The sequence below is a fragment of the Mastomys coucha genome, unplaced genomic scaffold (assembly GCF_008632895.1).
Source record: "Mastomys coucha isolate ucsf_1 unplaced genomic scaffold, UCSF_Mcou_1 pScaffold14, whole genome shotgun sequence".
Classification (NCBI taxonomy): domain Eukaryota; kingdom Metazoa; phylum Chordata; class Mammalia; order Rodentia; family Muridae; genus Mastomys; species Mastomys coucha.
In genome coordinates this window covers 28,478,850-28,491,578 of record NW_022196896.1, presented here as the reverse complement: position 1 = coordinate 28,491,578, position 12,729 = coordinate 28,478,850, and the positions used below count along the sequence as shown (strand labels likewise).

Genomic DNA, 12,729 nt, shown 5'->3' with positions numbered 1-12,729 from the left:
AGGCTGCTCAGCGGCTGTCCCAGAGAACAGGCTGCTCAGCGGCTGTCCCAGAGAACAGGCTGCTCAGCTGCACACTCTGCTCGTTCCCCACACACAGACAATTTGTCCTCTAAGTAAAGTCAATCTCAGTGCCGTGCTTCACCTGACCCACTATGTCATAATAAATTCATAGACATGTACGTGTAAAATATCACAATGAATATTGTTAATCTGTACACTTGATGTGATAATAGCTGTTTTAGGAAGACCAATAAAGCAGATAGTGCTGGTGGTGCGAAGGACCTGGAGCTTTCCTTTCTGGTGGGGTTGAAAGTACTTTGAGAAAAGAAACAACTAGCCATTTGTAAAGTTAAATAAACACCCTTCTGAAAAGTGTCCAGTTATTGTACCTGTAGCCCCTTCTACGAACTCCAGCCACTGCAACATGCATCTTTCATTGCTAAGCCACTCACATTAACAGTGGAGACCCTCTCTGACCGCAGCCCAGGTAGTGTGAAGAAAAGGGAGTCCAGTCAAACTGTGTGCATCAACTTTTCAGCCTCACTGTTCAAGCAATGAATTGCTTTAGGCAGAGATTGACCTGGCTTTCAATTACCTCTACTATAAAGTCCCATGTAAGATTCCATAAACACTTACTAAAATAATCCCTCTGATCCATTTGAATGGCAATTTTTCCTCTGTGACAAACATTTCCATATTCACACAGACTAATTTTCTGATCTTACGTGATGCTTCGTTTTGATTTTCAGCTTGACTAGATTAAGAAATGCCCAGGAGATTAGAAAGCTCAGCACTAAGAGTACATGTGAAGATGTTTGCAGAACATTAGACACAGGGGCTCACACCAATCCAATGGATTAATGCTCTGGTCGATTCCTATGATGGCAGTGATGGAGAGGATGAGAGGCAGGTGCAGTGCCTAGTTGTAGGAAGCAGATGACTAGAGAATGGCTTTTGAGCTGTATCCTGGCCTGGCCTCTCTCTGTATCTGCTTCCTGTCCACCATGAAGGTCCTCTATCACACGGCCCTAGTACCATCCTGTTCTGCCCAAACAGACAGAGCTGAGCAACCATGGACCGAACTCTGAAAGTATAAGCTAAAACAACTCTTTGGTCCTTAAGTTGTTTCCATCAGATAGTTGTCCCAAGCAATGAGAACATTAACAAGTGCATCTCCACACCTGAAATTTTAGCAAACTTCCTATACAAGCTTCCTATACAATACCACTATTATGACGGACAGGTATCTCCATGTCAATGTGCTCCAACTCAAGCTCTTCATTTTTTTCTGATCCCATAATGGCCTCCTCCAGCTTTCCTGCTGTTACTCAATGGCATTCTAACCATGGTTTCCTAAGACCCAAACTTCAGCATTTAATCTGACAATTCCATCTCCCTCTATCCTTACCTACTTCATTAGTAGACACCATCTACAATTTCTATTTCCTATGCATTGCTTACTCTCCATTGCCACTGCTTCCACTATGAGGTCCAGGCCTCCATGTGTGTCATTTTGGCTACCCAACAGATTTCTAAAATCTTTCTACGTCTGCTCTGGTCCACGTTAATTCAATCTACTTGATTTCTTCTTACAGTGTACTATTAAAGAGACATGGGATAAAGTCAGTCCCCTGAGTCAAGGTCCTTACAAGTTCATGATACATCCAGAATAATATCAAGATATCTTAGTGTGACTGACAAAATCTGTGGCATGGGTCTCACATACCTCAGCCTTTATTTCTCTATTCCAAACACACCCGGCTTTCCTCCAGGAACCTCGGTGTGCCTATGCCTTACCTCCTCCACAGCAAGCATGACTTGAGGCCTTTGCTGAAAGATATTTTCTCTTCCTGGAAGTTCTTTTGGCACTTCCTTAGGTCTTCTAATCCACATAACGCATTAGTGTCTGCAAGTGCACATTTTTGAGCACTTGCTCCTCTACTGTCCAACTCCTTCCCTCAGATTTTAGATTCTATGAAGGCAGAGCCATGTATTTCCTTCTGGATACACCCACAACAGTCAGAATAAGTGCTCAATAATAACTTTGGACTTAGTTCATTTTAGTTCTTCGGCTTATCTATTTTGAAGTTTGGCCTACAGCACACATGGACTTTCTCATTTAAACATCTGAATTACTATACTTTTTCCCATTCCTAGCAGTGGTGGATTTGCTGAACCTTCATTATGTCAAGTTAAAGGAAGGGGAAGGCAAACTACACTGACCAGTCGAGAGATAAGGATAAATGAGGCCGTCTGCTCCATATGTATGTCCCGAGAAACTTCTAATTGGCCTGAAGACAAGCCAGACACAACCCATCATGTCTTATGGTGGGTTCCTGGTGAAACAAAACAATCCCAACCCACAGAGTTTGAAATACAATAGAAAAATAAGAAACACATAACTAGCTCAATGGAAAAGGGGTCAGGAAATTAAGTCAGCTGTAGGATAAGAGCCGAGGGTACCTGCTGAAACTGGTGTCTGAGCTACGTTCAGAGCAGTTGAGAGGTCACACAAGCGAAAGGTCACATAGCAAAGCAGACTCCAGAAAACCAAGGGCAACAGTATAGACTAAAAGCAGAGACTAGAGAAGAAAACTGAGGACATCATCATCTTTTGAAATCTCCATCAATAGCGGCCGGGTGGGTCATGAGACTGAGCTTTTCAAGGCTTGGGCTTTCCATTCAACTGTGACTTCACAGTTGTGATATGTGACTAATACAACTCACACCTCAGGCCTCAACAGTTCATCTCCAGTCCCAGCTCTGTCCTGCTTCTTTAGAAACTGTCCTAGCAGAGGTGTCTCCATTGTGGGAAGCAGCTGTCTGCTACAATTTCTCTGACCAATGCACACTTAGGTGGCTTACAAGGTAAGGAAAGATTCCAATACACAGTAATCTTGGCATTTTTAACCTTTCCCATGTTTGTGATCTCCCTAAGTGTAAGTGATAAATATAGTGGATTCAGTATATCATTCAACAAAATAATATTATTTAAAATAGCTAATATATGCTCTTTCAATTAGTAAATAAAAAAGTACTTGTAAGAAGCAAACAAAAGAGAGAAAAGGGACAGAAGCAATATGAACAAAGTAAGTCATATCTATGAAAATGTCACACATAAACCCATGACTCTGTACAGGTAACATGGTAATAACTAAGACTTCTACAGGACACAGGACTTTCAGTCATGCCAGATCAGCCCTTCATACACCACTGAACAAGATGACCCTACACAGTGATAACCAGGAAGGCAAATTCTTCTAGGCCTCCTTTCATGCTCCTTGATCAGAGGAAGTGGTTGTTGCATCTTCAGGAGATGATGAAGTGAATGCTAAAGAGATCGCTGTAAATTCCTGCCTCTTCACCCCACACGCCCTCCATTAGGAAAGCCACTATTAAAGCAGAAATTGGGATTGAAGACTTCAAGTGAAAAAATAAAGGAAAATAAGATTTAAAAAAAATATTGCATGAAACGAAAGGACAACCTGACTTGTCATTAATGGAGGCAGAGGACGCACCATAATATCTTAACAGTGACATGCATTTCAGTAGTCAGTCTATAGAACAACTTTGGGATACAGGGCTAAGGTAAGTGAGTTCACTTCTTTGTCTAATCCCACATACCCTGATGCAGATGGGCTTGTTCCGGTCTCTCTGGCTACTGAAATGCCGCTCGGATGACTCTGTCACTCAGGGGCTGGGTAGGTCGGAAATTGTCTCCCAAAATCCCATCGCAGCCCTCAACAAGTTCTGCCCCCTTGACATGTGTTCTCAGCCTTCGAAATTCTTCTATCTAGAAAGAGAAGCAGAGTGAAGGAGATTAGTCACTAACCATACATACACAAGTTCAGAATTTCATAAACAATTTAAAATATCCATAAATTACAGTAGTAAAGAGAAATGCAAGGTGAATTTCAAAAACAGAAAAAGAGAGCTGAGGAAAAAAGACAGCTCATTGGCTTAGGAAGCACATTGCCCTTGCAGAGGACCTGAGTTCAGTGCCCAGCACCCATGCCAGGGTTACAGTGCCTCCAGAAGGATTCTGTGCATGTGTGTCCACAAGCATGCTCATGTGCACACACACACACAAGCACACACACACATTAAAATAATAATAAATCAAAAATGTTAGGCCAGTAAAACAGATTTGAATGTTCCAGGCCTAAGGATATCAGAGAAGGCCCTCAAAAGAAGACAATAGGAATCTGGGTAATTCCAGTGTTTACAGAAACCTACTAGATTTGTTCATGTGAAAATTATACCCCACGAAAATGTTGTGTCAGCTTAAAACACACAGAGAAAAGGAAGAGAACAAGTGAGTAAATGCGCTGAAGTTTGCCAAGGACATCCCTAGCTGACCTGCTCTGACGTTACTGTATGTGAGATGATTAGGGTTAGATTTGCTACAAGAAGGAATCCTAAAAAATATCTTTGCCAGATATTTATCTGATGAGGCATTAGAACCTAGAATATATAAAGGATCACCCCCCCAAAAAAAACCCTAAACATTAAGACAATAAACAACCTAATCTGAAAGTGGCCTATGGGAACCAGAGAGACCACTCAGCAATTTATAGTGCAAACTGCTCTTACAGAAGACCCACGTTTTGTTCCCTGCGTTCCTATCAGTAAGTTCAAAACCACCTGGAACTCCATCTCCAGAGTGCCTGACACCCTCTCCTAGCCTCTGATGGCACCTACACTCACATGCACAAACCCACAAGCAGACACATTACACATCATTTTAAAATAAAATACTTTTTAAGATGAGCTATGGACTAAACTGAGAATTCTCAAACGAAACAATATGGATGGCTAAGAAGAATCTTAAGAAGCACTCAACATCCTTAGCCATCAGGGAAATGTGTATTAAAACCCCTTTAAGATTCCATGTCACCGTCACCCCATCCTGACACTACTGATGACATTTTGCTATACTTGCAGACCTAGGCATAACTGTCCCTTCAGAAGCTTTGTCAAGCAGCCGATAGAAACAGATGCAGAGACGCATAGGCAAGCATCAGGCAGTGCTTGGGGAATCTTGTGAAAGAATGGGGGATAGGACGGAGTGAGCCAGAGGTGTCAAGGACACCACAAGAAGACCTACAGAGTCAACTAACCTGGGCCCATGGGGGCTCACAGAGACTGAACGACCAACTAAAGTGTGTGCACTGGCTGGTCCTACGCCCTCCTACATTTGTAGCAGATGTGCAGCTTGGTCTCCATACAGTATTCCTTAACAACTGGAGGTGGGGCTATCTCTGTCTCTGTTACTTGTCATTAGTTCCCCTTCCTGGACTGCCTGGTTGGGCCTCAGTAAGAAAAGAAGTAATAGTCCTGGTGAGACTAGATGTCCCAAGGTGGGGTGGTACCCAAGGAGTCAATGGGGGAAGGATTTGAAGGGGCAGGGCTGGGAGGGGAGGAGGTGGTAGGGCTAAAATTGAAGTGTAATGTGAATAAAAATGAATGTTATGAAAAATATTAAATTTTTTAAAAAGATTCCATGTCAATAACACAAATAAGAAGTACTTATTTGTAGTACAAATAGTGTGGATGTGGCAAGGGGAAATTTTTATTTATTTTTGGTGGGGGCGGGGTGTAAACTAGTGTAGCCACTTTGGAAATAAGTCTGGAGGTTAAAAAAAAAACCACAGAGATATAACTACAAAATGACCAAGCCATCATTCCAGGGTACACACCCAAAGAACTTTCTGGCCTACTGTAGACACACTTGCACATTCATGTTCATTGCTGCTCAGTTCACAATAGCTAGGAAATGGGATCACACCAAATGCCCATCAACCAATGAATTAACAAGAAAACTGTGGTCCATATACACAATGGAATATTACTGGGTCATAAAGAACAATGTCATCTGCAAACGAAACTGGAAATATTATACTGAATGAGGTAACTGAGACCTAGAGAGGCACAGAAGGAGGACGTGTAGGCTAACATAAGCTGACTATTATGAAAAAGTCTTATGGAAAAATATTATGGAAAAGTTCACTAGTTAATAAGCTAATTTCAAAATTTAACATTAAAAGAAATAAGTTCAAACAGAGGCAACTTCAACCGGTGGACACTTCCACTCCCAGAGGATATGGGTTATTAACCAAAAAACAAACACCTCTCTACAAGTTACTGGTCAGGAAGGCACCCAGACCTTCTAAAACAAAGAGGATAATGTCATTGCTCTCGCTGCACACTAGAACTGCATGGTAAGGTCTTATTGCTGAACCCATCACATACAGTGACTGTGGGCCAACATCAAACTGTCCAGAAAACTTCTTCCCTGCTTATTAGCCCTCACAGTGCTAGATGATGCTGTATATGTAGCTGAAAGGGTAAAACACTGTGTTCTTAAGCAGTGAGGGAGGCTGAATGCTACAATCCTGACCTGCCAAGGATGTACCCACTGATGGCATAGTGGTGCAATCCTTATAGGGTAACTAACTGCACAACAGCAATCAATGCAGAGGCACATAATGTGAAGGTGTGGAAAAGAAGGAACTGGGCGCTCAGTCCTGCATGCCGCATCTTTACTAACCTCCCACCCCTACCGAGGCTCAAGGAGCCCCACAGCAGAAGCAGAAAGAATGTAAGAGCTGGAAGACAAGGAAGAGAGCTGTGAATGCTGCTTTCTGGACATGCCATGGCTACTACATTCATGAAGACGGCAGCTGTTGCTACATACACACACACACACACACACACACACACACACACACACACACTTAAGATGAAGCTGTCCAATATAGATGGGGGTTGGTCCCCGGGCCTTTCACGTTCCTGAGGTGCTACTGGCAGGTAATGGCTGTTCAAGAAGGGAGAAGCATCTCTCCTTTGAGGGTTTGGCCACTAGTAGGTTTCCCGTGCTCTGATGGAAGGCCCTAGACCCATGCACATATGAGTAGCATTAATTGTCCTTAGTATGTTATCACTGAAGAAGAAAATGAGCAGGAGGAAGGAGAAGAAGGTGAGGAGAAGAAAATTAAATTAGAAAAGGTGTTAGTAGAATGTGAGTAGTTTTGGATGTTATGTGTATTTTATTATATATATAAGTATAAAATATTGATAGAATTAGATAAATAAATAGATACATACATACACACACATAGATGCATAGATAGATACATAGTTAGATACATAGATACATAGTTAGATACATAGATACATAGTTAGATACATAGATAGATAGATAGATAGATAGATAGATAGATAGATAGATAGAGATAGATAATAGATACATACATGCATACATAGATACATAGGTACATAGAGAGATAGATGATAGATACATGGATAGAGACATAGATACATACATACATACACAGATATATACATACATACATAGATGCATAGATACTTAAATAGATATATAGGTAGGTAGATAATAGATACATAGATACATAGATGATAGATAGATAACAGATTATACATACGCATACATGCATACATGCATACATACACACACACACACATACACACATACACACAGAACACCAACCCTACTTCTCAGCAAGCCCTCTGGAGTATACAGACATGAAAGATGCCTTTGCTTCTTCCAAAGTGTAAGCCATATTCTTCTCATAGCCATTCCCAGCCCATCTCCCCACTTTGTTTGTCTTTCCAGGTTTTATGACTTGCCTGCAGCATGTGGAAAGATTTCCAGGGTTCTGAGGACCTCCTTGTCAGAGCCTCTGGTTTGAGCCTTCTAAGAAACTGTAGTCTACCAGATGTGAACATGAGAAGAATATAGTAGCCATCAAAAATTTCATGTGTGTTCCCCAAGCTAACCCCACATAACCTACAACATCTGGTACTTCACTAAAATACTCCACAGCAATAAGAAACAGCCATGTTCCATTCTTTTCACACAGGAGTGTCTATGTATCAAAATATTGTGATTACAGAGGTCCGTAACACAAGAATCCAGTCTTCCTTTAAAGAGAAGCAATGGGAGAGATCAACAACTTCAGGGCTTCTAACTAAAAGCCCAGACTTAAAAGGGGCCAGGCAATCTCTAAGTGATAGTAAAACCATACTCGGGCATTCTCCTGTGTCCCTTACATTCTAATTCAGTCCAGAAACTAAATGACAGGTTAGATTAGTGAACTGGTTACAAAGATGACTTATAATGTTTTCTTTTTCCACATTTCCAAATACACATTGATTTTTGTATGTGAGGAAAGTCTGACACAGCTGGAATTGCCCTGTTGATCTGCATGTTCACTATGCCTACAAGCTGTGCTGGCACAGCCGTGCCACTCAAGCACATAAGCAACTACTAAACCTGCCTTCTTTACTGGTCCTTCCCAGGGTCCTAAGCAGTATCCTATGCTTACAGCAACTGAAAACTCTCTAGAACTGGGGCTCCATGAGAATCCCCTCAGTATTTGCTTTTGCTTTTTCCTTAATTTGCCCTGGCACAGGTGAAAACACAAGGACCCTGGACAGCACAGAATCCTAGGTTATTTCAAAAAGAATACCATGGTATTCTTTAGGCTTGTAGCCAAATACCTGTCATCCTCTCTTGGCTCTGCTACCTGGGCCCCACATGACCAAATGACATCACCTCTCTATGCCCCAATTTCCCCTGTGCAACAGAGATGACAATGATGGCACCATTCACAGAGGTGACATAAACGGTAGAAGGAAGAAAGAATTCATGCATAGACACTCAGCATAGCTCCAGCAGCAAACCACTTACACTAATTACTAACCAGCTATCCACTGTGCAACTTCTTTCTACCTCAAACCTTCAGCATTTTGGAGATAAATCTTTAACTGAAATTGATAGTGATGTCAGTCCACTGGGAAAGCTTAAATCTTGTCTGTCAGCATTCACTTTATCCACTTTAAACTATATGAAGAGTCTATGCCAACATTCACAACCCATAGGGAGGACCAGGGACAAGCTGTGGCCTAAACAAATTATAGGAACTATGTCATTTTTCACTGACTTTGAAGCTTATTTTAAAACTCAATTAATTTTATATTTTCTTTTCCTAAGCTGAAAGCATAGCCTTCAAGCCCTGGGCCTCAGTCTGAAGCACATCATGTGAAAACAATTTCTTGAGAGGAGATCTAGCCAAATGTTGGCCTCAATCATTGCCTTCTGCAGAAAACTGCTAATCATATTGTGCTGTGCACTTAAAAGTATCAAGGAGTTAGATCTTGAACTAACTGCTCACACCAAGAATACATAATATTAATAAAAGTCATAAAAAGAAATGTTGGAGGGTTATCTTAGTTTCCTTTCTGTTGCTGTGAATGTACAGAAGAGTTTATTGGGAGCTGAGATGGTTTGAATGAGAAAGGCCCAAATAGGTTTATGTACTTGAACACTTGGTTCCCAGTTGGTGGAAGTGTTTGGGAAGGATTAGGAGGTGTGATTTTGTTGGATATATATCACTGGGGACAAGGCTTTGAGATTTCAAATGCCTATGCCATTCCCAGTTAGCTCTTTCTCTTCCTCCTACTTAGAGATAAGAACATGTGCTTTCAGCTACTGTTCCACTACCATGCCTGCCTGCTTCAGGGCTCCCTGCCATGATGGTCATACACTCACAGTCAAAGACTGCAAGGCCCCAGTAGACTCTTTCTTCTATAAGTTGCTTTGGTCATAGAGTTTTCACAACAATAGAAACATAACTAAGATAAAGTTGATGAACATGTTGAGGGTGTTGGTAGTGCCAATGGCTTCACAGGTATGTCCTTATTCCAAAAACCTATCAAATGTATATATTCTAATGGGTATATTTATGCCAAATATGTACAACTTCCTAGATTAAAAATATTTCAATAAAACAGTTGAAGGTCAGAGTAGTATCATGACATGACTATAATCCCAGCACGCAGGAGGCTTCTAACTTTTCAACTATGAGAAGTATAGGCTCCCAAATCTAGACATGTTTTCTTGAGTAAGAATTAGAAAAGAGAAAGAGCATCCTCTCCCAAAGCACTCTGATGTCAAAGTCTCTCTCACTCCCATCTGTAGCCCACAGCAGCTTCAGCCCACTGACTTCCTCTCCACTTCTGGGTAGCTGCTGGTGAACTCCCTCCAGAAACAGAGGTCTCTAAGGCTGCACCTACCACAGAAGTGCTCTCATCACACAAGACAGAGGAATGCTCATATAAAGTGTCAACAGAAGGTAGGTGTTGCAAAGTGCCCAAAAGCAATGCAAATTTAAGAAAAAGGAGGAGTGTCCCAATTAAAAAAAAAAAGAAAAGAAAAGAAAAAGAACTACCTATCCACCAGCTCTGTTTCTCTGAATATTTACAGTGATAGTACAAACTGAAATGAATGTAAGTACATAACACTCCCAGAGGACCAAAGGCTAAGCATGAAATTAAGAACTCAAAAGCTTCCCAGCAGTACCTTTTCTACTGACTCTCTGTTGCAATCACATGTTGATTGGGTTAAACCCACGGATCTGATGAACTCTACCAGCCTTTTGTTTCGCTTTCGCATGTGTGAATACATGACTACGTTTCCATTAGGCAGCATCTAGGGCTGTCCATCCCCCTCACACTCATCTTCCAAATCTCAATGTTTGGAATTAGAATACAAATCTAACGCATGGTTGGGATGAGTGCAGGCAGGGTAACAAAACAGTACTTGAAAGTGGTTCTCAAGAGTAGCACTGAGGACTGCCATATCCATACCACCCCTGCTTGGTTAGCATCCCAGGTGGAGCCCAGAGACCCCCTGAGGATGTGTGTGTGTACTCAGGTCTGAGACCTACAAGTACCTGAGTTGTCTTTCATGCTTTGGTTATGGAATACCTAAAGCTAGTGATGTAGAACTAATTAATCTGCTTCTCAGAGCTCTGGAAGTTGGAAATTGTAAGAGCAGGGATCAGGTTCACAGCCGGGTCTTCACACAGCAAAAAGTGGAAGAAGAAACAAGCAAGGAAATGAAATGAAAAGCACATTCTGCAAAGACTCATCAACACGACAGCCTTGGTCTCATTTTTCTACTGCTGTGACAAAGCACAATGATGAAGGCACTTTGTAAAAGAAAGCATTTAATTTGGGGCTCACACTTCCTGAGAGCTGGAGCAGTTGATCATCAAGGCTGAGAGTATGGTAGGAGGCAGCAAGGGGAGTCCTAGAGCAAGAGCTGAAAGCTTACATCCTGAGACACAACCACCAAACACAGAGAGCTAACTGGAAATGGTGTTGGTTCATGGAACCTCAAAGCCCCTCCTCAGCAACACACAGTCTCCAACAAGCTTCTTAATCCATCTCCATAAAGTTTCACCAATTGAACACCAAATATTTAAGCATGAGCAAGGGATGGGGAACGCTCTCATGCAAACCACATTCTACTCCACAGGTTCCTAGCTATATCACAATGCAAAGTGCACGTAGTCCAACTTCAGAAGTCCCTATCATCTTCCACAGTCTTAACATACTTTAAAAGTCCAAAGTCTCATCTGAGCCTCAAGGCAATCTTAATTATAACCCACTATAAAGTTAAATCAAAGAGCCATAAAATACTACCAAAATACAATGGCACAAATATACATTACCATTCCAAAAGGAAGGAAAGAGGGCAGAGTGAGGAAATACTGCCCTGAAACCCAGTAGGGCAAATGATAAATTCTGTAACTCCATCTCTGATATCCTTCCAACTTTGCTGAGTGCTGTCCCAGACAGACATCCTTGTATCCAGGCTTCACTCTCACAGCTTCACACAATGGACTCTTGGGGCAGCCATGCAGGGACACCTCTGCTAACAAAGCAGGGCTTAGCAGCTTTCCTTAGCTGAAGAGGAAGATTCCACAACCATTTTACTCCCCTTTCCTTCACAATCCAAAAGCAGAATGACACAACTGAGGGACCAAATTGGGCTGCTGGCTTGGGATGAAGCCTGGCTCCCTCTGTTAATTATATATTTGCTTTTTAGGTGGAGAATATTCTTTGAACTTTTTTCCCACAAGTTGCATCACTGGCTGTGTGGAGTTTTGCCCTAAAGACATCACTCTTTATTCCATTCTGCCTCTGGACCCTCCTTATCTCGTTTAGCATAAGCCTTGATTCCAACATAAAATTTTTCTGATATTCTTTTTTGCCTCAAACTGTATGTTTTATATTTCTGTTTGCCCTGCTTGCCCCTTTTCATTGATCTGCATAAGTTATTAGTAATAATTACTCAACAGAGTCAATATTTTGAGAGTAAATATTAGCTTGTCTTAAAATCTTCTCTGCCAACAAAAGCAGTCTAACCCTCTTCTTACATCTTCATCCTATAAACAAAGAAGAAGTCTTCATGACAGACCCCAGCTTTTAGTACTCACATTGCCAACACCCAAATTTTGGAAGGGACCCATTAAACCCATAGATGTTGGGTTTCCCATTTCTCTTCAATTTTGCCTCAGACAGATTCTTTTTTTTTTTATTAGATATTTTCATTAACTTGTCATATGAATTCTCCTTTCCTAGTTTCCCCTCCAAAAAACAAACAAACAAACAGACAGACAAAAACAATAAGAACAAACCCCTGTTGCCTCCCCCCTCCCCCTATGCTTGCCACCCCACCTTCTCCCACTTATTGGCCCTGGCATTCCCCTACACTGGGGCACAGAACCTTCACAGGGCCAAGGGCCTCTCCTCCTATTGATGACCAACTTTGCAATCCTCTACTATACATATGCTGCCAGAACAATCAGTCCTACCATGTATAGTCCTTGGTTGGTGGTTGAGACCCTGGGAGCTCTG

General features: G+C 41.7%; 1 protein-coding gene across 1 annotated transcript in view; it reads right to left on the bottom strand.

Moving 5' to 3' along the window:
- The window catches only part of Ca8 (carbonic anhydrase 8), a 96,499-nt gene that overhangs the window by 19,528 nt on the left and 64,242 nt on the right, over window positions 1–12,729 (bottom strand). The window contains exon 8 of the mRNA XM_031366678.1: window positions 3,625–3,793. Coding sequence (XP_031222538.1) covers window positions 3,659–3,793 — 135 coding nt within the window. The 3' untranslated portion in view covers window positions 3,625–3,658. The remainder of the gene's footprint in view (window positions 1–3,624; window positions 3,794–12,729) is intronic.